Genomic DNA, 26,455 nt, shown 5'->3' with positions numbered 1-26,455 from the left:
GTCAGATTCCACGGAATAAGAAAATTTAGTAAATATCTTTTCATCCAGTGATGATGTTGTTCATATCACTTTTTAACTGTCTTTTGTCAAAGATATTTAAAGTATTTCTCTTAATTTTTCTCTTCCTCTCTTTTTTTTTCTAGCAAGTTCTCATTTTTTAAAATCTCTTGTACTTTATCCTTATTTGCCTTTTGGTATATGTCACTAATAGCGTTTTGTGGTTTTTTCTGTGGTTTGGTTTTAACTTTGTAATTTAAATTTTACTTTTAGTACTTTAACTTTAAGAAAATTTGGTCAGGCATGATGGCTCATGCCTGTAATCCCAGCACTTTGGGAAGCTGAGGTGGGCGTTCAAGACTAGCCTTGTGAGCATGGTGAAATCCCTGTCTCTGCTAAAAATACAAACATTAGCCAGGCATGGTGGCAGGTGCCTGTAATCCTGGCTACTCAGGAGGCTGAGGCAGAATTGCTTGAACCTGTGAGGCGGAGGTTGCAGTGAGCTGAGATCGCACCACTGCACTCCAGCCTGGGTGACAGAACGAGACTCTTTCTCAAAAAAACCCACATTATTCCTACCTGGGCAACATAGCAAAACCTTGTCTCTACAAATAATTTTTAAAAGTAGCTGGGCCTGGTGGTGCACACCTGTAGTCTCAGCTCCTCAGGAGGCTGAGGCGGGCGGATCACTTGAGCCTGGGAGGTTGAGGCTGCAGTGAGCCATGATTGAGCTACTGCACTCCAGCCTGGGCAAAGAGTAGACACTATGTCAAAAAATAAAAAGAAAATTACATAGCTTAAAAAGTTTCCATTTTTTTAGAGTCTTTTTTTTCTTCTTCAGACTACCAATGTAATTTTGGTGTAATCACAACCATCATTGAGAAAACACTGTAAATGTCCTTAATGAGCACAGAGAGTCTGCCTCATAAGAGATTACTCATATACATACATTGTCTATGTAAAATAATGAGGCATTTGAAATAAGACACACAAAATGGTCTTATTATCTCATCATATACATATAATGAATTTTTTAAGGAACATGGTTTTCCTTGATTTCTTTGCTGTTTCCTACTCAACATTAAATCGTTACTAGTATTTTCTGATTCTGTGGAATTTGACTATAGTAATGTATAAAAAATATTGTCTACCCTCTTTTATTATAGTTAGGTTTCTTCCTAATTAAAACTGTTTATATGCCTTTAAGAAAATACTGTGTAGTATTCTTAAACAGGTTAAGTTTATTGCTCAGGAGGCTGCTTTGGTTCCTTTCAACAAATCTTTTTCCTAACTGCTGCCTTTCACTTACATACTTACTTATTTATTAATGAAGTTCTGCTGTCTAGTCCAGGCTGGAGTAGAGTGGCTGTTCACAGGCAGAATCATAATGCACTACAGCTTTGAATTTCTGGACTCAGGCGATCCTCCTGCCTCAGTTTCCTGAGTAACTGGGATTATAGGCAAACACTAACTGCATCCAGCCTAGCTGCTTTTAAATGCTTTTAAATGCCCAGATCATCTTGCTTTCTAGTACCCTTATTAGGTGTGTCTTCTAATAGAGCACCCATTCTAACCTTTTCTTCCTCTTATTTAACCTTCTCAATTTTCTTTCTTATAAATGATACCCTGAACCCACTAGCTAACCTGACAAACCAATTCATGAGAATGTGAGAGCTAGGCCTGGTGTGCTAATGTGTTGTTACTTGCATCTTTCTAAGAAGGGAGGTTCAACAGTAAATATGTTAATCCAAAGCAATGACATTAATGCTTGCCCTGTTTGAAAGAGTCCTAATTTGGTGGGCCTTTTACCAACTATCATATTATCTAATTTGTTTGTTACATATTTACAAGAGTACTAACTTTTAAAAGTTTGTTTAAGTTACTTTGGAGTTGGATATCATATTCATTTATATGTTTTTCCCTTTTCCTCAAAAAATTCCTCGAGTCTGAATTTGGCTATTACATTTCTAATTATTACAGTAAGAAAAGCAACATTAGCATGAATATTTGTTGAGTGTATATATTGTAGCCTGATGAAGAAAGATAGTTAAATTCTAAGTAAAGAAGCCATTGGTCATTATCAGATTAACTTGTAAACACTATGATCATCTGTATATGCTTGAGAACTTTTTTTTTTTCTTTTCTAAAACAGCTATAATGGATTTCCAGTTCTTAGGAACAATTTATTTGAGAGACCTGAAGGATTTCTACAAGCAAAGAAGAACAAATTGCCTTCAAAATCAAGTAGTCCTAATAGCCCTTCACCCATGTTCAGAAGAACAAAACAGGTACTTTATCACATTCTTCATGTAATAAAATATTAGAACAAGAAATAACTTGAATAGTTATCCTTTCTCACTTCATATATAACTATTACTAGATGATTATGTTCCCCCAAAGCACTCTGAAGATGGAGTAATCTGACTTCAAGAAATTAACTAGTTCTCTTGTCCTAGAACTTTATTTTATGTGCTGTTTAATACAGATTCAAGCAGAAACTTGAAAATACATTAATTACAGACATTTTGTTATGGAAACATTATAAAAGCATGTGACTTGTACTCATTTAGCATTCAGTTAAGTATAGATGCCTAAGTGCATAAATTTATTAGTAAGATCCTTATATTTTTTCCAGGAAATTAAATCAGCCCATAAAATTGCAAAGAGGTACTCTTCCATCCCTCAGATGTGGTCTAGATGTCTACTGCGCCACTGTTATGGACTGTGGTTTATTTGTCTCCCAGCTTATGTGAAAGTCTGTCATTCAAAAGTCAGGGCTCTGAAAACAGCATATGATGTGCTTAAAAAAATGCAGTCAAAGAAGATGGATCCACCTGATGAGGTAACAATTATTATTATTATCATTATTATTATTTTTGAGACAAGAGCTCACTCTGTTACCCAGGCTGGAGGGCAGTGATGCAATCACGGCTCACTGTAGCGTTAACCTCTTGGGCTCAAGAGATGCAGTTCTCCCATTTTAGCCTCCCAGAGAGCTGTAACTACCGTCATGTGCCACCACACCTGGCTAATTTAATTTTTTTGTAGAGATAGGGTCTCACTGTGTGGTCTAGGTTGGTCTGAAGCTCCTAGGCTCAAGAGATTCACCTGCCTTGGCCTTCCAAAATGTTAGGATTACAGGCATGAGCCACTGTGCCCTACCACAGTTATTGTTTAAAATGCATTATTTTATTCTAGATTTATGTACATCTAGATTTATTCTAGATTTATGTACATCTATGTTTCTGTACAATTTTGAACTTATATTTCAGGTATGCTATCGCATTCTTATGCAACTCTGTGGACAGTATGATCAGCCAGTGCTTGCAGTTCGAGTGCTTTTTGAAATGCAGAAGGCTGGTATTGACCCCAATGCCATTACTTACGGTTATTATAATAAGGTAAATACCTTGATTTAATGGATAAAGAGTATTACTTTTGTCGTTATACAACCTTAAATTTAATGGCAGAAATAGTTATGCAGGGGGTTATTTGGCATTTATTTTAGAGTATATAAAATATATTTTGTCAATCAAGGAAGACTTTAGTTCTTTTTTATGTTATACAATCTACTTTGATTTTTTTTTTCTTTGAAACAGAGTGTCACTCTGTCACCCAGGCTACAGCGCAGTGGCATGATCATGGCTCACTGCAGCCTTGACTTCCCAGGCTCAATTGATCTTCCCACTTGAGCTTCCTGAGTAGCTGGGACTACAGGTGGGTGCCACCATGCCTGGTTAATTTTCCTATTTTTTTGTAGAGGCGAGTTTTCACCTTGCTGCCCAGACTGGTCTTGAATTTCTGGGCTCAAGTGATTCACCTGCCTCAGCTTCCCAAAGTGCTGGGATTACAGGCGTGAGCCACCATGCCTGGCCTACTTTGATATTCTTTAGCTTGATTCTGAAACCAATGTATGTTCACTTATAAAAATTATTTTAGTAATTATTTTATTTTGTTGAATGAATAGGCTGTTTTGGAAAGCACCTGGCCTTCAAGAAGTCGTAGTGGCTATTTTCTTTGGACAAAAGTAAGAAATGTTGTTTTAGGAGTAACACAGTTCAAAAGAGCTTTAAAGAAACATGCACACTTATCACAAACAACTCTCTCAGGTAAGGGATGTATGTGTTTTACTTGTTTTTCAAAATTAATTGACTAGCTACAGTTTACATTTTTAGAAATTTTAAATAGCTTTAAAATATTGAATATGTTTTAGTTTTTACTGTTTTTAAGCAAATTATAATATTACTCTTCCCATTTAAAAACCACCAGATTTCACTTCTGTTTCAAATGTTTCAACTTCTGACCACCTTTGTGTGTGTTGTTTTAGTGTTCATTAATAACTCACAATAGGTTTATTTATTATAGTTGTATTTTGCTAAGTATGAGGCACTTTTCATGTTCAGTATTATATTGGTGGGTTATTAGCTTGAGCAACAAATTAATATGTATTTTTCGTACCTCCTTGAGTAGTAAAATGCTGTCAAATTGTGTTCTTAAGCAGATGGCAGTGACCTGGATGCTGTTAGTCATGGCAGCATGGATAGTGGTCATGGGACACACACTGTGGAGCAGGCACCTTTTAATACGGGTTTAATCAAAGTATATGCTACTGATGATAGATCTAGTACAGGTTTGTGTATGCTTATGTATACATTTATTATAGTACATTTTTAAAACTAGATTTGCTAGCCTTTTTTTTTTTTTTTTTACATTTTCATTTTCAGTGATCTGTTTAACTGTCACTTTTTCATTTTATATGTTAGGTATTTGATTTGATATTAAATTTAATAATTATGAAATTTTATTCATTTTTTATTTGAATAGAAATAAAAGTTTTAAGAGAGGTTATAAAGCACTTTATTTAAGTATTTAGTCCATGATAATCCAGTTAAATCTGGGTAGCACATAGATCTCTTTACCCTATCATTTTCTTAGAATAAATTCTTTGAAATTGTGAAAATGATATTAGAGTTTTTTAAAAAAAGAAACATAGTTCTGTATCTAAGTTAATAGTATTGTACCAACATCAGTTTCCTGGTTTCGACAATGTACTATGGTTATGTAAGGTATTATTATTGGGGGAAGCTAGGTGAATTGTACCAAGGAACTCTCTGTACTATAATATTTCTGCAACTTCTAAGTCTTAAGTGATTTTAAAAGTCATCAAAATTTTAAATGTATAAAAATACAGCATTCTAAGGCTGGGTGCGGTGGCTTATGCCTGTAATCCCAGCACCTTAGGAAGCCAAGGTGGGTGGTTCACTTGAGCCCAGAAGTTTGAGACTGTCCTGGGCAACATAGTGAAACCCTGTCTCTACAAAAACACAAAAATTAGCCGGGCATGGTGTCCCATGCCTGTGGTCCCACCTACTAGGGAGGCTGAGGTGGAAGAATTGCTTGAACCTAGGAGATTGAAGCTGCAGTGAGCCATGATCAAGCCACTGCACTCCAGCTTGGGTGACAGAGTGAGACCCTGTCTAAAAAAAAATTTAAATTTATATATATATAAAATAATAAATACTATTACATATGTATATGTAATAGTATTTGTATATATGTGTTTGTATAATGCATATACACATAATGTGTATATGTATGTGTATATAGAATTGTATATTTTATGTGTATATTTATATATGTGTATATATAGAATTGTAGTGCCAAAGATGGCATTAATTTAATAGAAATATAAGATTTGTATATCAGCTTTTCTTAAGTATTATTACAACTGACACACAAATATAAATTATTTACATAATTCTGTTCTTTTTATTATTACATTTCAAAAAGTACACATGACTTTTGATTATAGATAAGAGCAAGCCCTTCAAGGACAGCAACTGTAAAAATTGAAGCATTACTAATAAAATATGAAGGCTCCTATCTCTGCAAATGTCAACATTATTTTGGTCTGTCTCCTTTTATACCTACTTGTAAGATTAATAAATGTAAGCTAATTTTGTTGAAATGTAATATTCATATTTATTCTTCCTTGAGTGGTTTTATTCCTTGATTGTAAAGTATGATTTCAATCAATTATAATAGTTATCCTTTGGCATTATCTCTTAAAAATGAAGAAATCTTATCTGTTTACTTTGGCTTTTAAAAAAGCTATCTTAGGTCTGGTGCGGTGGCTTGCACTTGTAATTCCAGCATTTTGGGAGGCCAAGGCAAGTGGGTCACTTGAGGCCAGGAGTTCGAGACCAGCCTGGCCAACATGGCAAAACCCCATCTCTACTAAAAATGCAAAAATTAACTAGGCATGGTGGGGCATTCCTATAATCCCAGCTACGTGGGAGGTGTAGGCACGAGAATTGCTTGAACTCAGGAGGTGGAGGTTGTAGTGAGCCAAGATCATGCCACTGCACTCCAGCCTGGGCAACTAGTGAGACTCTGTCTCAAAAAAAAAAAAAAAAAAAAAAAGAGTCTATCTTAAAATAGTGCAAAACTTAATAAAAGTGTGAATTTCATCAAGATCATTCTCAGATTTTTCTGTTTCTAGTTTCTTTAGAAATGGACCTGAAGTTTGATTAGAAAATATAAAATCTCAAAATCATAACAAAGGTATTAAAGAAGTAAATACCTAGTGATACTTAATATAATTTCATTAGAGAGTGCTTTACAAGTTTATAAAACTGTTTTTCATATATAGTCTCATGTTATAATAACCTTGTGTTTTACAAATTTGGGAACTTGAAATCCAAACAAAAAGTTATATTGTTACTTAAAATCACATGTCTCCTAAAATAGAGAACTAGGATTCAAAACCTTATCTTTTGAGACTAATCTGGTGAAAACAATTTTCTAAAAATGATACAGAGCCTCTTTAGCAAAACAATGTAGTAGAAGTTTTTTTTTTAAATATTGATAGACCTTTTTCCTTTCTTTGAGATAGAGTCTCACACTGTTGCCCAGGCTGGAGTGCAGAGGTGCAATCATAGTTCACTGCAGCCTTGAACTCCTGAGCTCAAGTGATCCTCCCACATCAGCCTCCCAAGTAGCTGGGACTATAGGTGTATGCCAACTTACCTGGCTAATTTTTTTATTTTTTAATTTTTGTAGAGATGAGGTCTCACTGTGTTATCCAGGCTCGTCTCAAACTCCTGGGCTCAAGTGATATGCCTGCCTCAGCCACCCAAAGTGTTGGGATTAGAGGCGTGAACCACTGTGCCTAGCCCCTTTTGCTTTTCTTAGCAATATATTTAACAGTAGATATTTATCTCTTTCCCATGTATTTATACATTAATTACCTATCAGTAAATTTGAAGAAATTCAATGTTTTAGTAAAACCATTTAGACATTTAGCTCTAATGGTCTATGTGTGAATGTTCTGTTATAAATTCTCTACAGATTTCTCTTCTCTTGCTTAGTTGAAACTCAGACTTTCAACTAGAAAGGTCATGGACTTGTATAAAGAATGTCTGGTTCATCTGTGTCTTTTGGAGCTCGTATAGTAGTATGAATGTACATAGTTACTTTTGACTACAGTGTGGAGCTGAGAGAGTAAATTATTTCAAGATCGCCTCTTTCTTATATTAATAGAGATGATGGAAGGGGTAGCTAACAAAATAATACTTTAAATTGGAAGTTATCCAGAAAAAAATTTATAAGAAAATTCAAACACTAGTATGTTGATCCTAATTCCAGTTGTACTCACTAAAGAAGTTTATGATAGAGTTTTGTTTCTTTTTTTTTTTTCCTTTTGTTTTACCAGGTGGCCAGTCTGATCTTGGATATAATTCATTATCTAAAGATGAAGTTAGAAGAGGGGATACATCTACTGAAGACATTCAAGAAGAAAAAGATAAAAAAGGGAGTGATTGTAGTTCCTGTAGGTATTAAGTCAATATTGTATAAAATTGTGAACTTATATTCATAGAAAATGGAAGTGATTTTATGAAAGTACTGATTTTACTTTCCGTTTTCCCATTATAACTATTTCTTTCATTACATAGCCTCTCAGCCACCACATACTCTCATACAAAAGCTTTATGTATGAAGAATATAGTCTTGGTGGCAAAGCACTCCCCAAATCAAATACCGTTAGAATGAATGCTATGTAACTCCCAAAGTACATGTATTTAGTAGAAGTATATATACATTTCTTGAAACAGTATTTTTTTCTGAGATTTAACAATATTTTAAAGCTTGTGATCCTTTTGTAGTTCATGAGCATGATGATTGGGTGTTCCTGCATGTTTGTGAGATGTGCCACCCTTGAACCTTGTTATGACATCAGCACATTACCTGTTAGACCCAAAAGAAAGAAAAAACTAAAGTTTGTTAAGGATTGTGATTATATTTACCTCCTTCCCCACTCTACCAAAAACATTCCTTTACAGTCAAAGAGGAAATATAAAATTTGTGCATGGACCTTATGCATGATCAGTATTCAGTAGTTTGATCTATACTTTGAGGCCTCGAATAAGTGAAATCACTTATTCGTGGTTGACAAACAGATATAGAGGTGTTCAACATTTTCTTATCACCTGTTTTCAAACAAAAATATATAGAACTGAAAACTTATCTTGATACCTCCTACAATGTATATAGATTTTACTTTATTAGCATTTTCATTTTCATCTTTACAGTGTCAGAGAGTGAGAGTGCAAAAGGAAGTGCAGATTGCCTTCCTAAGCTCGGTTATCAAAGTTCTTCCAGTATCGTTCGTCTCACTGGTACAAGTAACAACAGTGCTGATAAAATATCAGGAGAAAGCATGGGTAAGTTGTTATGTGAAGAATAAATTGTATCTGCATGATTAGTGAATACTTATTTTTTAATAGTCTTAATTTTCCAAGGTTATTTTAAAAATTATTTTGTTCAGTCTCTCATGGTATAGCTTAGTAACTTGAGTTCTATATTTTATAACGTGCTGTGTTCAAGCTTGTATTGTAACAAGGCATAGGGGCAAACCTCCAGCTTTCATACTATCTTTTGAGTTTAGACTGTTGGGACTCTTTGGAAGGGGAAAGTGGAATCAGGAGAAGTGATGAATCTGAGGGTACCATACACCTAGCTAAGTTTCAAATGAAGTATATGGTTTATTAGTTTTCATATTATTCCTGTTTTTCCAGAGGCAAAAGGATAATCCTTCAGATAGTTTAAGTAACAATACCCAATGATTTTTCTTTTCAAAGTCTTAATATAAGAAAATGTATATATTATTTTATATTAGATATATTAATGTAAAATATAGCAATGCTTCTATCAGAGGGGATATTAGCACTATTTTAAAGATGAGAAAACTAAGGCATACTTCAGTGATTGGCAGGTCACATAAATGATCAATAGTTAGTGGAAAAGTCAGATTAGAAGTAGAATAATATTTGGCCTCAAGTTTTTTACGAAACCATTTTTAGGGGATTAAATAGACTTAGGATTCGGAGTTTTTAGTGTTAATAGTGTGATTACCTTATAACATTTTTTTTGTATTAGCTTAAATTTGCCTGATGTTGTAATATAAAAAATATTGAAGAACATGTGCTGTCAAGGCTGAAATATCTCTGTTTTTAAATGACCTTGGTGCAATTGTGTTTGGTTTTTTTGCAACACAGTTAGATATGCCTCTAGTTCAGGAGTAGGCAAACTAAGGCGCAAGAACCAAATTTGGCCTGAAGCCTATTATTGTACTAGCCCACAAGCTAACCAAGCTCTAATGGTTTTTATAGTTTTAAATTGTCAGAAAATAAACAAAGAAGACTAATACTGTGAGACACATGAAAATTTTATGAAATTCAAACTTCAGTTTTCATAAATAAAGTTGTGGGAACAGACATGCTCATTCATTTACACATTGTCTGTGGCTGTTTTTGCATTGTTAACAGCAGAGTTGAGTAGTTGTGACAGAGACCATGTGGCCTGCAAAGACTACAGTATTTACTTTTTAGTTCTTTATAGAAAAAGTTTGTGGAACCCTACTCTTATCTATCAAGCAAACAAAAAAAAGATGACCTATAACTCTTATTTTGCATTTCTTTGTTAGATAATTGTTATAATGTAAACATTAAAAAAATTTTCATCAATATCATGGAGTTGTTTCACAACCATTTAGTCCTTTGTAACTAATTTTCTAATTATAACTCTTAATAAATTGCCTTTGATCTTTATTTTATTCTTTCATTTCTGTCCATGCTTGTCCTCCTCTGAAGATCTGCATTTAATATTTTTATTTAAATATGAGTGTAAACCATCCTTTGATCTTGACATTTTGTCAGAATAATAAGCATCTGGTTAATCATCTGGCTTTCAATTACCCTGTATGCTGAACAAGTGAATTTTATAAAAGTCTAGAGTAGATTTCTTTGGTGTGAAGTAAAGTTATTTATCCTTGATGCTTTTGGCTTGAAAACTCTCATCTGTTAAGTACTATGGGTTTATTAATGCTGCCAAAGACCATATATGGGATATATAGGACTACTTATTATATACATGTATATACTAGGATTTGAAGCATTTTTCAAGTTCATTTATGTTTTGCAGTACAATATATGAATATTTTACTTATATCATTGGACACCCTTGTATATGTATATATGTGTATATATATGGGAGTAGAATAGAGATATATTTTTATGTTTGATTAGATTTTGAAATAAACTGATCACTCTAACGGTCATCTTGATTTTTTTTTTTTTTGGGGACAGAGTCTTACTCTGTTGCACAGGCTGGAGTACAGTGGTGCAATCTTGGCTCACTGCAACCTCCACCTCCCAGGTTCTCATGTCTCAGCCTCCCTAGTAGCTAGGATTACAGGCATGCACCACCACACCTGGCTAATTTTTGTATTTCTAGTATAGACGGAGTTTCACCATGTAGGCCAAGCTTGTCTCAAATTCCCAACCTCAGGCAATCCACCTGCCCCGGTCTCCCAAAGTGTTGGGATTATAGGTGTGAATATAACATATTATATTCCAGGTTGGTTTATTGGCTGCAGTTACTGCCTAATAGACAGTATTCATTCAGTAAATATTCTTTTAGATTCTACTATATGCCAGGTGCTACTGGAGATATAATAAGAAACAAAAAATAAACATGGATCCTGCCTTCATGGAGAAAGCAGGTAGAAGGGATGGGAAGACATTAATCAAGTAAATGTGAAAGTGCTCTTAGACTAAGTACAGAAGGACAGTGAAGAAGGACAGTGAATTGCTCTGAGAACCTAGATATGTCCTAGGGTTGGGGTCTTTAGTCAGGGAAGACTTCCTTCAGCATTATCATTTTTGAGCTTAAATTTCAAATATGAGTGGAAAATAAATGAAAGTGGGGTCAGAAAGGAGGAATTGAGAGGGTGCATTCCAAGCAGAGGGAAGCATGTCTAAAGGCTGTTTGGTAGAAAGGAATCCTACAGCGTGTTCAAAGATCTGAGAAAAGGCTAGTATATCAGCTAGGCATGTGTTCAGCTTTAAGTCTCAGAATATATGATTAATAAATACTGTGCTTAAAGAATTTGTGGTTTATTTTTCTCAAATAGGAAATTCAGAGGTAAGCAATTGCTCTAGATGTTGGTTCAAGGGCTTTGCCATCCATTCTTTTTACCTAATCATGATTACAATATGGCCACCGCTAGTTACCACACATCACCTATCCAATCAAGGCAAAAAGAATGGGAAGGGAAACACCAGCCATATCTATTTCTTTTGTCAGGAAAGTTTTTCCAAAAACCCTCACAAACTATACCTTAATATCGCTGGCCAGAATTATTTCATAGAGCCATCTAGCCCAAGGAAGTTAAATAGTTTGCAGTCTTTGTGTTAGAGGCATGCAGCATCCAGCCTAGCTCGTAGAATTTAGCATGTGTGTAAACTTAGGATCAGGCAAACTTTTTTATAAAAGGCTGGATAGTAAATATTTCAGGCCTTGTAGGGCACATACAATCTCTCTTACCTGTTTTTCTGGGTGCATGATTTTTACAACCCTTTGCAAATGTAGAAACTGTTTGAGACTACATAAACAGGCCTCAGGCTAGATTTGACTCATGGGTATAGTTTGCAAACCTCTGGTAAAGTCTGATAACAAACTTTGTCTTCAGGTCATAGCATATCACTGACTCTGCAAAGGAACCATTGTACATCTATTTAGATGCAATTCCAGAGTATTATCTTTTGGTTATAAGATTCCTCCAGGTCTTTAGTAATATTTAAACTGTCAAGCAGAACATTTCCCAGAATATCAGAAGAAAGTATGTTTTTTATTTCTCATGTCCTCAATCATAAGCTGATGAAAAAAAGAATAAACTGTGCCTCTCTGATATGTCATTTTTCTTGTTAGTGGTATATACTATTAAGTAATAGTAGATGTCAGCTTTTATGACCTCTAGTATTCTCTCTTATCTCTTGCCCTGCCATTTGCATATATCATGTGGCAAGAAAAGGTACATTTTTAATACTTGTCTGGCTATAGTGAGCTAATTCTGTGAATAAAGCACATAAGAAGAATAGTTGACGATACTATACCTAGACTAATGCTTTAGAGGACTCCCACATATAGTAAGAACAATTAAAGTGATCAAAAATCTAGATTTCTACTTTTAGTATTATCTAAATAATTTGGTAGAAAGCAGTGAACAGTGTTTTCAAATAATGTGAAGTGGCCGTTAACATTTGACTGGTATGAACTTGCAGTCAGTATGTTAAGCAAAGGTAAAATTAGCCACATTTATAGTTATAAGGATTTGGAGTTTTTTTTTAAAAAAACTATTTATGGATAAAGTTAACATAGTTCCATTTTGTTTCGTGTTTTGGATGTTTTTCTTTTTCATTTTAATAAGGAGAAGATTCACAATTTTGGCTGGGCATGGTGGCTCACGCCTATAATCCTAGCACTTTGGGAAGCCAAAGCAGAAGAATATCTTGAGCCCAGCAGTTCAAGACCAACTTGGGCAACATGGTGAGACCCTGTGTCTACCAATTAAATTTAAAAAAAAAAAACAAAAAAAAGACTTAGAATCTCAAGGTCATCTAGTACAACCACAATTGTAAAACCATTGTAATTTATTTAGTGGAATTAATGTAAATTCATTATTAAATATAAATCTTAATTGATAACATTTTTAAAAAGCAGTGCATTCTAATGTCTAGGAGCATACCCTTTATAATTGGACAAGTCTGAATTTGAATCCCAGTTCTGTCTCTTAAGGACTCAGCTAGATAATTAATCTCTCTGAGTGTTCTCTTTTTTCTCAACTCATAAGGATGTTAGAATGTTTATAAGTAAATGTAATATAAGTAAAGTGTCTAGTAGAGTATCTGTCAAATAGCAGACACTCAGTGAGTGCTTGTTATTATCATTTTTATCACTAGAATTTTAAATATTTAAGATGATTTATATTTACTATTATATTTTCATGGCTAAAAGCACTTTGTTTATTTTTCAGAAAGCACACCTGAACTGCTCTTAATATCATCTCTTGAGGATACAAATGACACAGGAAACATTCAAAGTAGATGCTTCAGGAAAAGACATAAAAGTGACAATGAAACTAATTTGCAGCAGCAAGTGGTCTGGGGAAATAGAAACCGTAATCTTAGTGGAGGGGTACTGATGGGATTTATGCTCAATAGAATTAACCAGGAAGCAACCCCTGGAGATATAGTTGAAAAATTGGGAGCCGATGCAAAAATTCTTTCAAATGTTATCTCAAAAAGGACAAGACCAAATACGCTTGATATTGGGAAGCCATCTTTAAGATCAAAAAGAGACAGTTTAGAAAAGGAATCTAGTGATGATGATACACCTTTTGATGGTTCTAACTATTTGGCAGATAAAATGGATTCACCTGTTATTTTTGACTTAGAAGACTTAGACAGTGAAACAGATGGATCAAAAGCAGGATGTATTGCCACACAAAATCCCAAGAGAATTCAGCGTATGAACAGCAGCTTTTCAATAAAACCTTTTGAAAAAACTGATGTTGCAACAGGATTTGATCCCCTCTCTCTTTTGGTTGCTGAGACTGAACAGCAAAAAGAAGAAGAGGAGGAGGATGAAGATGATAGCAAAAGCATTTCAACACCATCTGCTAGGCGTGATTTAGCTGAAGAAATTGTGATGTATATGAATAATATGAGCAGTCCTTTGACAAGTCGTACGCCAAGCATTGATTTACAACGGGCATGTGATGATAAATTAAATAAGAAAAGTCCAACATTGGTCAAGGCATGCAGAAGATCTAGTCTGCCTCCTAATTCTCCTAAGCCAGTGAGACTTACCAAATCTAAAAGTTACACAAAAAGTGAGGAGAAACCAAGAGATAGACTTTGGTCTTCTCCAGCCTTCTCACCTACTTGCCCATTTAGGGAAGAATCTCGGGATACATTAATCCACTCATCACCTTCATTTAACTTAGATACACTACTAGTACCTAAACTAGATGTTCTAAGGAACAGTATGTTCACTGCTGGAAAAGGAGTTGCAGAGAAAGCAAGCAAATGGTATTCAAGATTCACCATGTATACCACATCATCTAAGGTAAGTTTGGTTAGTATTTGCTACTTTTACTGTCACACACACACACACACACCCATCACCACGAAAAGCCCCTTGCTTGTTTTAACTATTCTTCCTAAACATAGCTTTATAAAAATGACTCATGGAGTGTGTAAGTTTTATAAGAATCCGAATTTGAACTGGAATAATAACTTCAAAAGAAAAAAAATCTTATTAAGGTTATATTTGTAGTTCAGTTTTGAAAGACAGTGATTTGTAGCTGGAGTAAGAATTAGTGTTATTTGAAAGTACTTACTGAATTTCAATATTTCCTTCAAGATGCAGATTTTTTTTTCCAGACAATGTGTCCAGTATGCCCTCAAAAATTACCAGTCAGGCATATGATTTGCCCTTCTGGTTAGGATGGAGTAACTTAGGATAGACTTGCATACCTTCCCCTAAGAGCAAAAAGCTAGATGAAATAGAGGAAGTATCTGTTTAAAGTCATCAGAGAACTGCTAGAGCAACTAGAAAGCAGAGAGGCAGGATTCTAGAGAGGTGAACTGAAGTTCTAGAGCCACTTTCTTCCTGAGAGTATTTGCTAATTTTGAGCATGAAGCACTAGGTTGTAAATCTAGGCCTTCCCTTACCAGAACTTTTGGGACTTTGTGGGTTAGAGAGACAAAATTGAAGACGTTATGGGCCTCAAATACACTGAAGATTTTTTTTCCCTCAAGACATTTTCCAAATACTTAATACTGCATGAGAAGGGTAAGTAGAACATTTCTGAGAAGTCAAGCTCTCAGCAGTTTCATGGTGCTGGACTTGTAAGAGCTAGAGTTCAGGAGCTGCCAGAGAGGGCCTCAGTTGGAATACTTACAGAGCTATGCCTTAGGAACATTGGCAAACCAGATGTAGACTAAGCCCGACCAAAAATAAAACCTAGATTTGACTCAGGTCATCGTGATTTCGTTAAAATAATCAGCTTTTATTCTATCAGCGAGAAAAGATTGTACCTTTTTTGGAGGAATGAAACATCATCTGGAATCCTTGCAGTTTTTAATACACAATGTCTATCACTCAATTAAAAATAACTATGCCAAGAGACAGGAATATAACTAAAAAACAGAAGAAAGCAGTTAATGGAAAGAGACCTTCGAGTGATCTGGATGTTTTAATTAACAAGGGACTTTGTAATAATTATAATATGTTCAAGAATATAAAGGAAAAGATATTAAAAATAGCTGTAAAGATGGAAAGTTTCGCCAGTTAATCAGAATGTATTAAAAATAATCAAATGTAAATTTTAGAACTGAAAATGAAATAAAAAGCAAAAATCTTGAGCCAAAGAAAAGAGATACATTATTTGCAAAGGAGCAGTGGCCTTCTGAAGAGAAACTATGATGTCAGAAGACACTGGAAAGATATCTTTAAAGTGCTGAAAGAAAATTAACTGTCAACGTATTTTTCTATACCGAACAAAAATATTTTTTAGAAATTGGAGTGAGAATACTGGTTCCACTGTGGTAACATAAGGCCATCACAGCCAATCCTTCCCACTGATTACAGTTTAAAAACCAGACAAAATTAAAAAACAACTAAGGATTCTGAAAAATAAAAGCAGGCAGATTCTGGGGAGAGACCCACACAGAAATGAGTTTATCAGTTTTCTTTTCTCATGCATCTTTTCCCCAAGGACAGCTGCATCATGGCATGGCATCTCTGGCAGATAAAACTTCAAGAGAAACCCCTTATTTCCTGAACAGAGAAGCCTGAGAAAGAGGCCTCTTTGTGCGAAAGTTTGAGGGGAATCCCATACAAGTTTCAGCCTACCCCTTAACCACAGTCTTGGGACAGATGTAAACTGGAATAGAAAAGGCTTAAGTAACTGAACCGAAAGTTCACTGCCTAGAAAAAGTAAAACACAAATTATCGTCGGAATATAACTTGATTGCCTGCTGAAACAAAGGCATCAACAATCTCTGAAGTATTATGACAGTACCCAGTCTACATAACATAATATTCAGTGTCCAAGATAAAATCCCAAATTACTTGATATAAAGTACCAGGAAAATGTGGCCAATTCTCAAGGAAAAGACAACTCCATAATGACTCAAATGTTGGAAGTATCAGGGAGAAACTTTAAAGCAGCTACCATAACTAGTTCCTTTAGGTAAAGGAAAACACATTTGAAATAAATTAAAATAAATTCTAGCAAGAAATAGAAATTATTAAAACAAATTTTATAACTAGTCAGTGAAGAGTAATAGAAATTAATCAGAAAGGGCAGGCCATTGTGGCTCATGCCTGTAATGACAGCACTTTGGGAGGCTGAGGTGGGTGGATCACCTGAGGTTGGGAGTTTGAGACCAGCCTGACCAACATGGAGAAACCCTGTCTCTACTAAAAATACAAAATTAGCCAGGCATGATGGCACATGGCTGTAGTTCCAGCTACTCGGGAGGCTGAGGAAGGAGAATCACTTGAACCTGGGAGTCGGGGGTTGCAGTGAGCCAAGATTGCGCCACTGCACTCCAGCCTGTTGGTGACAGAGTGAGGCTCCATCTCAAAAAAACAAAACTAAACTAAACATAGTCTCAGGGACTTGTGTGATAATATCAAAAGAACAAATAAAATATAGATAATGAGTTCCAGAAGAATTGAAGAGAGAGATTTTGTTAGAAGAGATATTTGAGGCCAGGCGCAGTGGCTCATGCCTTTAATCCCAGCACTTTGAGAGGCCGAGGTGGGTGGATCACGAGGTCAGGAGATTGAGACCATCCTGGCCGACATGGTGAAACCCCATCTCTACTAAAAAATACAAAAATTAGCTGGGTGTGGTGGTGCGCACCTGTAGCCCCAGCTACTTGGGAGGCTGAGGCAGTAGAATTGCTTGAACCTGGGAGGCGGAGGTTGCAGTGAGCCGATATCGCACCACTGCACTCCAGCCTGGCAACAGAGCGAGACTTTGTCTCAAAAAAAAAAAAAGATCTTTGAAGATTTGAAGAAATAATGGCTGAAACCTCTAAAACTGGTAAAATATACAGATTTATAGATACAAGAGACTCAGCAAATTACAGACAGAATAAACTCAAAATCACACCTGCACACATCAAAAGTAAACTGCTGAAAATCAGAGATATCCAGCCACTAACAAGAAAATGGCTGATAAAAAAAAAAATACATTGAAAGCTATTAACAAAAAAGTATATATTACCTATGGAGGAATAAAGATTTGAATTTACCCATGCATTTTTCATTACAATCCTTGGAGGGAAGAATTTAGTGGAATGGTACCTTTAACGTGTAGAAAGAAAAGACTTGTCAACTCAGAATTCTATATCCAGTGAAAATATTCTTCAGGGGTCAAGGTGAAATAAAGACATTTTCAGATAAAAGAAAGGAATTCATGAGCAGTGAAATTTCTCTGTAAGATATGCTGAAGGAAGTTCTTTAGACTGAAGAAAAATTATACCAAAGAGAAACCTGGATCTTCAGGAATAAAAGAAGTGTAAAATAAATGGTAAATAGCTGGTTAATAGAAAAGATTAATTTTTGGCCTCCTAAACTACAAAAAAAAACCCTGTAATTGTCTAAACAAAAATAGTAACATTATCTCATGGAATTTTCAATATGTGTAGATGTTTGACAGTAGTGAACTTCAGTAGTAAAGGAACTTTCTCCACAGATCTTCATTATAGTTATATTGTTAAATATGAAATGATATAAAACTAACTCTAAGTAGACTTTCAATGATTAGACATGTATATTGTAATCCCTGGAGTACTGACTTCAAAAATACAATGAGATGTAGCCAAAGAGCCAATAAAAATATTCAAATAGTCTTACAGAGGACAGGGAATCTTGAAGAAGCCAAGAAAAGGAGAACAGAGAAATAGAAGACTAGATCTAACCATATCAATAATTAAATGATAACAATCTAAACACCTCAGTTAAAAGGCAGACATTAGGCTCAGCACAGTAGCTCATGCTTGTAGTCCCAGCTCTCTGGAAGGCCAAGCAGAAGGATTGCTTGAGCCAGGAGTTTGAGACCAGCCTGGCTAACATAGCAACACCTTGTTTGTACTTTTTTTTTTTTTTTTTTTAACTAGTGGCCATGGTGGCGCAAACCTGTAGTCCTAGCTACTCAAGAGGCTGAGGCAGGAGAGTTGCTTGAGCCCAGAAGTTCAAGGCTGTAGTGACCTGTGATTGTGCCACTGCACTCAAACCTGAGCAACAGACTGATTTCATAATGATGGGGAGTTGGATGTGATGGTATGTGCCTGTAGTTCCAGCTACTTGGGAGATTGAGGTGGGAGGACTGGATTGTTTGAGTCCAGGAGTTCTGGGCCAGCCAGGGCAGCATAACAAGACTCTGTCTCTGAAAAATAATGATGATAAGAAGCAGTTCATCAGGAAGACACCACAATTATCTATATATATTCGCTAAATCACAGAGCCTCAAAACAATGACACAATAATTGATAGAATTAAGGGGCATTCTAGATTTTAGTAGGAAATTTTAAAACTCTCATTTGATAGAAGAGCTAACAAAAATTGGTCAAGATAAATCTCAGCAACAGAATCAGCTACTTTTATATAATTGACATTTATAGACTATTCACTTAACAACTACAAAATACACTTTTTTTTTTTTTTTTTGAGACAGAGTCTCACTGTGTCACCCAGGCTGGAGTGCAGTGGTGCCATCTCGGCTCACTGCAACCTCTGCCTGCTGGGTTCAAGCAATTCTTCTGTCTCAGCCTCCTGAGTAGCTGGGACTACAGGCACCTGCCACCATACCCAGCTAAAATTTTTTTTTTTTTAAATAGAGATGGGGTTTCACCATATCAGCCAAGCTGGTCTCGAACTGCTGACCTTAGGTGATCTACCCACCTTGGCTTCCCAGTACTGGGATTACAGGCATGAGGTACTGCGCCTAGCTGGCCTCATGATTTTTATTTTTATTACTTTATTTTTTGAGACAGTCTCGCTCTGTTGCCCAGGTTAGAGTACAGTGGCGCAATCTCTGCTCACTGCAACCTCTGCCTCCTGGGTTCAAGCAATTCTCCTGCCTCAGCCTCCTGACTAGTGGGGACTACAGGCACATGCCACCACACCTGGCTAATTTTTTTATTTTTTAGTGGAGATGGTGTTTCACCATGTTGGTCAGGCTGGTCTCAAACTCCTGACCTCATGATTCACCTGCCTCAGCCTCCCAAAGTGCTAGGATTACAGGCGTGAGCCACCATGCCCAGCCAAAATATATATTCTTTTCAAGTGTATACAGTACAGTCATCAAGATAAACTATGTTTGGCTATTAAAATCTCAGTCAGTTGAAAAGGATTCAAATCAAAGTATATTTCAAGAGTTACAGAACATTACTGAGGGATTTTAAAGGAGATTTAAATAAATGGAGAGACATTCCATGTTCATGGAATTGAAGACTCAGTATTGTTAAGCTGCAACACTCCCCACATTGGTATCTAAATATATATCAAAATTGTCCCTATTAAAATTCCAGCAGGATTTTGTAGAAATTGACCAGCTGATCCTAAAATTAATATGGGGGGGGGGGAAAAAAAGGACCCAGAATAGCCAAAACAATTTGGAAAAAGAAAAAGTTGGAGGGCTCACACTTCCCAATTTCAGAATTTACTACAAAGCTACAGCTATCAAGACAGTATGCTGCTAGCATAAACAAAGATCCATAGATAGGGAATAAAATTTAGACTCCAGAAATAAACTCTTATATTTATGGTCATTTAAATTTCAGCAAAGATGCCCAGGCAGTTCAATTGGGAAATGATAGTTTTTGTCAAAAAATGGTGCTGAGATAATTGGATATCTGCATGCAAATAACAATCACCCTTCAGTATCTGCAAGTTCTGCATCCATGGATTCAACCAACCACGGATTGAAAATTCTAAAAATAAATAAATACAAATAGGGAGCCGCGGTGGCTCCGGCCAGTTGTCCTGGCACTTGAGGAGGCGAGGCTATGCGTTCAAGGTCAAGCTGGGCAATATGAGAACCTCTCATTCATTAAATAAATAAATAAATAAATAAATACAAATAAAACAATACAGTATAACTATTTACATAGATAGCATTAACATTGTATTAGGTATTACAAGTAAACTATAGATGATTTAACGTATACAAGAGGATGTGCATAGGTCATATGCAAATACCAACCCCCTATGGATACTGAGGGATGACTGTAGGTGAACTTAGACACTCAACTTATATACAAACATTAACACAAAATGGATAACATGTCTAATGTAAGAGCTAACACACTATAAAAATATTGGGCACAGTGGCTCATGCCTGTAATCCTAGAACTTTGGAAGCTTGAGATGGGCAGATCACCTGAGGTCAGGACTTCAAGACCAGCCTGGCTAACATGGTGAAACCCTGTTTCTACTAAAAATACAAAAAATTAGCCAGGCGTGGTGGCACGTGCCTGTAATCCCAGCTACTTGGGAGGCTGAGGTAGGAGAATTGCTTGAACTTGGGAGGCGGAGGTTGCAGTGAGCCAAGATTGTGCCATTGCACTTCAGCTTGGGCAACAAGAGTGAAACTCCATCTCAAAAACAAAATAAATTTGGAAGAAAATCTTTAAGACTTTGAATTAAGCCAATAATTCTTAGACATGATACCAGAAACATAGTCTAAAAAAGGAAAAATTGATAAGCTAGGCATTATCAAAATTCAAGAATTTTGTGCTACAAAAATGAAAATGTAAGAAAATGAAAAGCCACAGACTGGAGAAAAGATATGCAAATTCTGTATCTCGTAAAGGACTTGAATCCATAATATACAAGCAACTCACACAGCTCAATAGTAAGATAAACAACCCAAGTAAAAAGGAGGTAGAAGATCTAAATAGATATTTCACCAAAGAAGAGATGCAAATAGCTGAAAAGCACATGAAACATGCTCAACATCATTAGTTACTAGGTGTTAATTGCATTTGAAGCCACAATGACATACCATTTCACACCCACTAAAGAATAGCTATAATCCAAAAGAAAATGATGAATGGAGAGGATGTGGAAAAATGGGAATTCTCATTTTTTTTGGTGGGAATGTAAAATGGTACATCCGCTTTGGAAAACAATTTGGCAGCTTCTTTAAAAGCTACGCATTAATTTAACATATAACCCAACAGTTTCACTCTAAATAATCTACCCAAGAGAAATGAAAACATAACCTACACAAAGATTTGTATGTGAAAATTCATAACATTTTTTATAACAACTAAAAAGTGGAAACAACCCAAATTTCCATCAACTGGAAAATAGGTAAAATGTGTTATACTGTGGAATATTATTGAGCAATACAAAAGAATGTATACTGCTACATGCCTTAAAAAATTGATGAATCTAAATACATGTTTATTTTAAGTGGATTAAGCCAGATTTAAAAGACCAAAAAATAGCATGTGAATCCATGGATATGAAATGTCCAGGAAAGGCAAATCTGTAGACACAGTATATTAGTGGTTGCCTGGTGCTAGGAAGGCAATGGACATTAACTGTAAATGGGTATAAGGTATCTTACTAGGGAGGTAAAAATGTTCTAAAATTAGAAACGTTCTAAAACTTGGTAATTTACTATATAGATTATTGAATTGTAGACCTACTTTGAGTGAATGTTATGACATGAAAATTATACCCCAATAAGGTGTTTTTTTTTTTTAAATCAAGCATGTTTTTGACCACAATAGAATTCACTAAGAATCAGTAAGGATCAAGAAAAACATGAACACACTTCCAAATAATTTGAATCAAAGGTAAAATCATAAAGGAAATTAGAATAATGTTTGACTGGAATGAACAAAAATACATAAAAATTTGTGGCATACAACTAAGAGGTGCTTAGAGGTTAACTTATAGCTTTAAATGCTGTATTAGAAGTCATTTAAAATTAATGATTTATGGTTCTACCTTAAACTAGAAAAAAAGAACAAAGTAAGCTCAAATTAAGTAGGAAGAAGGAGGTAATAAAAATGGAGCAGAAATCAGTAAAACAGAAAAGATGGAAAGAATATCAATAAAACCAAAAGCTGATTCTTGAAAAGTAACAACAAAATTTAAACACTGCTGGCTAGACTCATCTAGAAAAAGAGAACACAATCACTAATATCAGATCCCACTTAAAGATTAAAATAATATTTTTAACGCCTAGCATAGGCATGACTCATTTTATTGCACTTTGCTTTACTGCACTACACAGATGTTATGCTTTTTACGAATTGAAGGTTTGTGGCAACCCTGTGTTGAGCAAGTCAATTGGTATCGTTTTCCAACAGCACATGCTTGCTTCATGTCTCTGTGTCACATTTTGGTAATTCTTGCAAATTTCAGACTTTTTCATTATTATATCTGTTACGGTGACTTGTGATCAATGATCCTTGATGATGTTGTTGTAATAGTTTTGAGACACCATGAACTGTTCCCATATAAGATGGTAAACTTAATCGATAAATGTGTGATTTCTGACTGTCCACCAAATGGCCATTCTCTTGACTCTCTCACTGTCCTCAGGCCTTCCTATTCCTTGAGATACAACAATATTGAAATTAGGCCAATTAATAACCCTACAAGTGACCTCTAAGTGTTCACATGAAAAGAAGAGTCACGTTTTTCACTTTAAATCAAAAGCTAGAAATTATTAAGCTTAGTGAGAAAGGCGTGCCAAAAGCCAGGAAAGGCCGAAAGTGAGGTCTCCCTCACCAAACAGCCAAGTTGTGAATGCAAAGGGAAAGTTCTTGAAGGACAATTAAAAGTGAACATGAGTGATAAGACAGCAAAACAGTGTTATTGCCAAAAAGGAAAAAGTTTGAGTGGTCTGGATAGATGAAATCAGCCACAGTAGTCCCTTAGGCCAAATCCTAATCCAGAGCAAGGCCCTAACTCTCTTCATTTCCATGAAGTCTGAGAAAGCTGAGTAAGCTGCAGAAGAAAAGTTTGAAGCTAGCAGAGGTTGGTTCATGAGGTTTAAATAAAGAAGCTGTCTCTGTAACATGAAAGTGCAGGATGAAGCAGCAATGGCTAATATAGAAGATGGTAGCTAATTATCCACAAGATCTATGTAAGGTCACTGATGAAGGTGGCTACACTAAACAACACATTTTCAGTGAGGATGAAACAGCCCTGTATTAGAAGAAGATGGCCATCTAGGACTTTGATGGCGAGATAGGAAAAGTCAGTGCCTGGCTTCAGAGGACAGGCTTACTCTCTTGTTAGGGGCTAGGATACCTGATGATGTTAAGTTAAGCCAATGCTCATTTGCCATTCTGAAAATCCTAGAATTTGTTAAATCTACTCTGCTCTGTAAATGAAACAACAAAGCCTGGATGACAGCACATCTGTTTACAGCATGGTTTACTGAATATTTTAAGCCCATTGTTGAGACCTACTGCTCAGAAAATAATATTTATTTCAAAATATTACTGTTCTTTGACAATGCACCTAGTCACCTAAGAGCTCCAATAGAAAAGTCAAACAGTCGTCAGGCTCAGTGGCTTATGCCTGTAATCCCAACACTTTGGAAGGCTGAGGCAGGCAGATCCCTTGAGCTCAGGAATTTGAGACCAGCCTGGGCAACATGGCAGAACCCTGTCTGTACAAAAAATTAGCCAAGTGTGGTGGCACACACCTGTGGTCCCAGCTACTCAGGAAGTGGAGATGAGAGAATCACTTGAATCTGGGAGGCAGAGGTTGCATTGGTCCAAGATAGCTGTACTCCAACCTGGCTGGCAGAATGAGACCCATCTCAAAAAAAAAAAAAAAGAAAAGAAATGTCAAGGAGGCAAGTTGAATGATGAAAAAAGAAATGTCAAGGAGAGTTATTGTTTTTGTGCTAGTATTTACTCTGCAGCCCATTGATCAAGGAGTAATTTTTACTTTTAACTTATTATTTAAGAAATACATTTCATAAAGTTATAGCTGCCATAGGTAGTGATTCCTGTGATGGATCTGGGCAAAGTAAGTTGAAGACTTCTGGAAAGGATTCTCTATTCTAGATGCTATTTACAGCATTCATAATTCATAGGAGGAGATGAAAATAGCAACATTGACTAGAGTTTGGAAGAAGTAGATTCCAATCCTCAAGGATGATTTTGAGGGGTTCAAGACTTCAGTGAAGGAATTAACTGCAGATATGGTGAAAATAGCAAAAAAAAAAAAAAAAAAAAAAAAAAAAAAACCAAACTAGAAGTGGAGCCTTGAAGATGTGACTTAATTGCTGCAATCACGTAATAAAACTTGCAGGGATGAGGAATTGCTTCTTAGGGAGGAGCGAAGAAAGTTGTCAAACAGCATCACATTCTACAGAGAAATCTTTCTTGAAAAGAAGAGTCAGTTAATGCAGCAAACTTCATTGTTGTCCTCTTTTAAGAAATTACCACAGCCACTCAACCTTCAGCAGCCACCACCCTATTCAGTCAGCAGCCATCAACATCCAGGCAAAACCCTCTACTAGCAAAAAGATTACAACTTGCTGAGGGTTCACATGATTGTTAGCAATTTTTAGTAATAAGGTACATTAAAATTTATATACATTTTGTAGACATACTGTTGTACAGTAGACTTCAGTATAGTGTAAACAACTTTTATATGCACTAGGAAATAAGTTTGTGTGATTTGCTTTATTGCAACATTTGCTTTGTTGGAGTGGTCTGGAACTGAACCTGCCATGCCTCCAAGGTATATCTGTATAATGCCATCATTGAAGGCACTAAATAAGTGGTTATTGTTGCTATACTCAATGAAATTTAGTCTCATTAATTTTTCTGTGTATAAAGAATTTAATGTCTCCCAATGTAAAATCATTCTATCATCTTCTACTCAAACATGCATAATCTACATTTTAGTTCGAAAAAATCAACTATTTGACTTATTTTTTACGCTAATTCTTTTATGCATAAATAGCAACAAGACCTCTGACTCAGGATGTTAAAATACACATCTGTATTCCCACCTCCTCAAAATCCCATTAAAGTGACAGAAAAATAGGAGAATATAATAAATCAATCGAAACAATGAAAAAAGAAAAGTATGCCATCAGGAGATGAGAAATTTTCATACCTTTCTGAAAATGAGAAAGCAAATGAAACTGAATTGATGGAAATGCCTAAATACAGAAAGTGTGGCCTCCAAAGTAGTCATAAGAGAGATCAGCTACTAAGATGAGGACTGTTCTTAGTGAATGAAGCCCAGGTGAGCAGGCAGACATATAAAATTAAACAGCCAGGTAATTAAATTAAAAGACTACTTAAGGAATAGTTAGGTAGGCATTGTTTTTTCTCTTACAGGAGTAGTTGTGAAAATGGAATACTCCAGCTCACAAAGGTATGAAATTTGTAAGTACTAAGAGTAAAGGAGAGATACCAAGGATAGCCATTGAGATGAGAAAGAAAGTAGGATTAAAAGTAATTCCAAAATTTTATAATTAGCTTAGATTTTGTTTTTTTAGGAAGCCCCACTCTACTTAAAATATACTGAAGTACCCACCAACCAAAGTAAAACCTTCCTTTGTTTAGTTGCCCTGTACGTTCTCTTCCTGTTCCCCGTCCAAGCACTTCTGATACCAGAAGGCAAGGAAAAGAAGTGAGAGAGAAAGGCTGGGCCTGGTGGCTCATGCCTGTAATCCCAGTACTTTGGGAGGTGAGGCAGGTATATGGCTTGAGTTTAGGAGTTCAAGACCAGCCTGGGCAACATGGCAAAACCCTGTCTCTACTAAAAATACAGAAAATTAGCCAGGCATGGTGGTGTGCGCTTGTGGTCCCAGTTACTTGGAAGGCTGAGGTGGGAGGATCACCTGAGCCTGGGAAATTGATGCTGTAGTGAGCCATGATCACACCACTGCACTCCAGCCTCAATGACATAGTCAAACTGTCTAAAAAAAAAATAGATAAAAATGTTGTAAAATAATTTAATAAAACTTGATATTCTCATAAATGAAGTTATCTACCACCACTGAAAAAACTGAACTGTAAGGTGGCTAGAAACAACAAAA

At 35.7% G+C, this 26,455-nt stretch overlaps 1 protein-coding gene and 1 non-coding gene across 15 annotated transcripts in view; both read left to right on the top strand.

Annotated features, from left to right (window-relative positions):
* The window catches only part of DENND4A (DENN domain containing 4A), a 152,321-nt gene that overhangs the window by 96,534 nt on the left and 29,332 nt on the right, over positions 1 to 26,455 (top strand). For 11 of the 14 annotated variants that reach the window (XM_064361451.1, XM_064361447.1, XM_064361448.1 and 8 more), the window contains 8 exons: positions 2,150 to 2,285; positions 2,633 to 2,839; positions 3,270 to 3,398; positions 3,965 to 4,106; positions 4,496 to 4,627; positions 7,712 to 7,828; positions 8,589 to 8,720; positions 13,373 to 14,466. In XM_064361451.1, the coding sequence (XP_064217521.1) occupies positions 2,150 to 2,285; positions 2,633 to 2,839; positions 3,270 to 3,398; positions 3,965 to 4,106; positions 4,496 to 4,627; positions 7,712 to 7,828; positions 8,589 to 8,720; positions 13,373 to 14,466 (2,089 nt within the window). The remainder of the gene's footprint in view (positions 1 to 2,149; positions 2,286 to 2,632; positions 2,840 to 3,269; positions 3,399 to 3,964; positions 4,107 to 4,495; positions 4,628 to 7,711; positions 7,829 to 8,588; positions 8,721 to 13,372; positions 14,467 to 26,455) is intronic. The other 3 variants (XM_064361454.1, XM_064361455.1, XM_064361453.1) reach the window with 2 other exon arrangements.
* On the top strand, positions 8,151 to 8,254 carry LOC135268723 (small nucleolar RNA U13). The gene has a single exon (XR_010337085.1). It is a non-coding gene; the product is annotated as a small nucleolar RNA U13 (small nucleolar RNA).

Source organism: Aotus nancymaae, unplaced genomic scaffold, assembly GCF_030222135.1.
Source record: "Aotus nancymaae isolate 86718 unplaced genomic scaffold, 86718_ANA_hifiasm-v0.15.2.pri h1tg000041l, whole genome shotgun sequence".
Taxonomy (NCBI): Eukaryota; Metazoa; Chordata; class Mammalia; order Primates; family Aotidae; genus Aotus; species Aotus nancymaae.
This window is presented reverse-complemented; position numbering and strand designations above follow the sequence as displayed.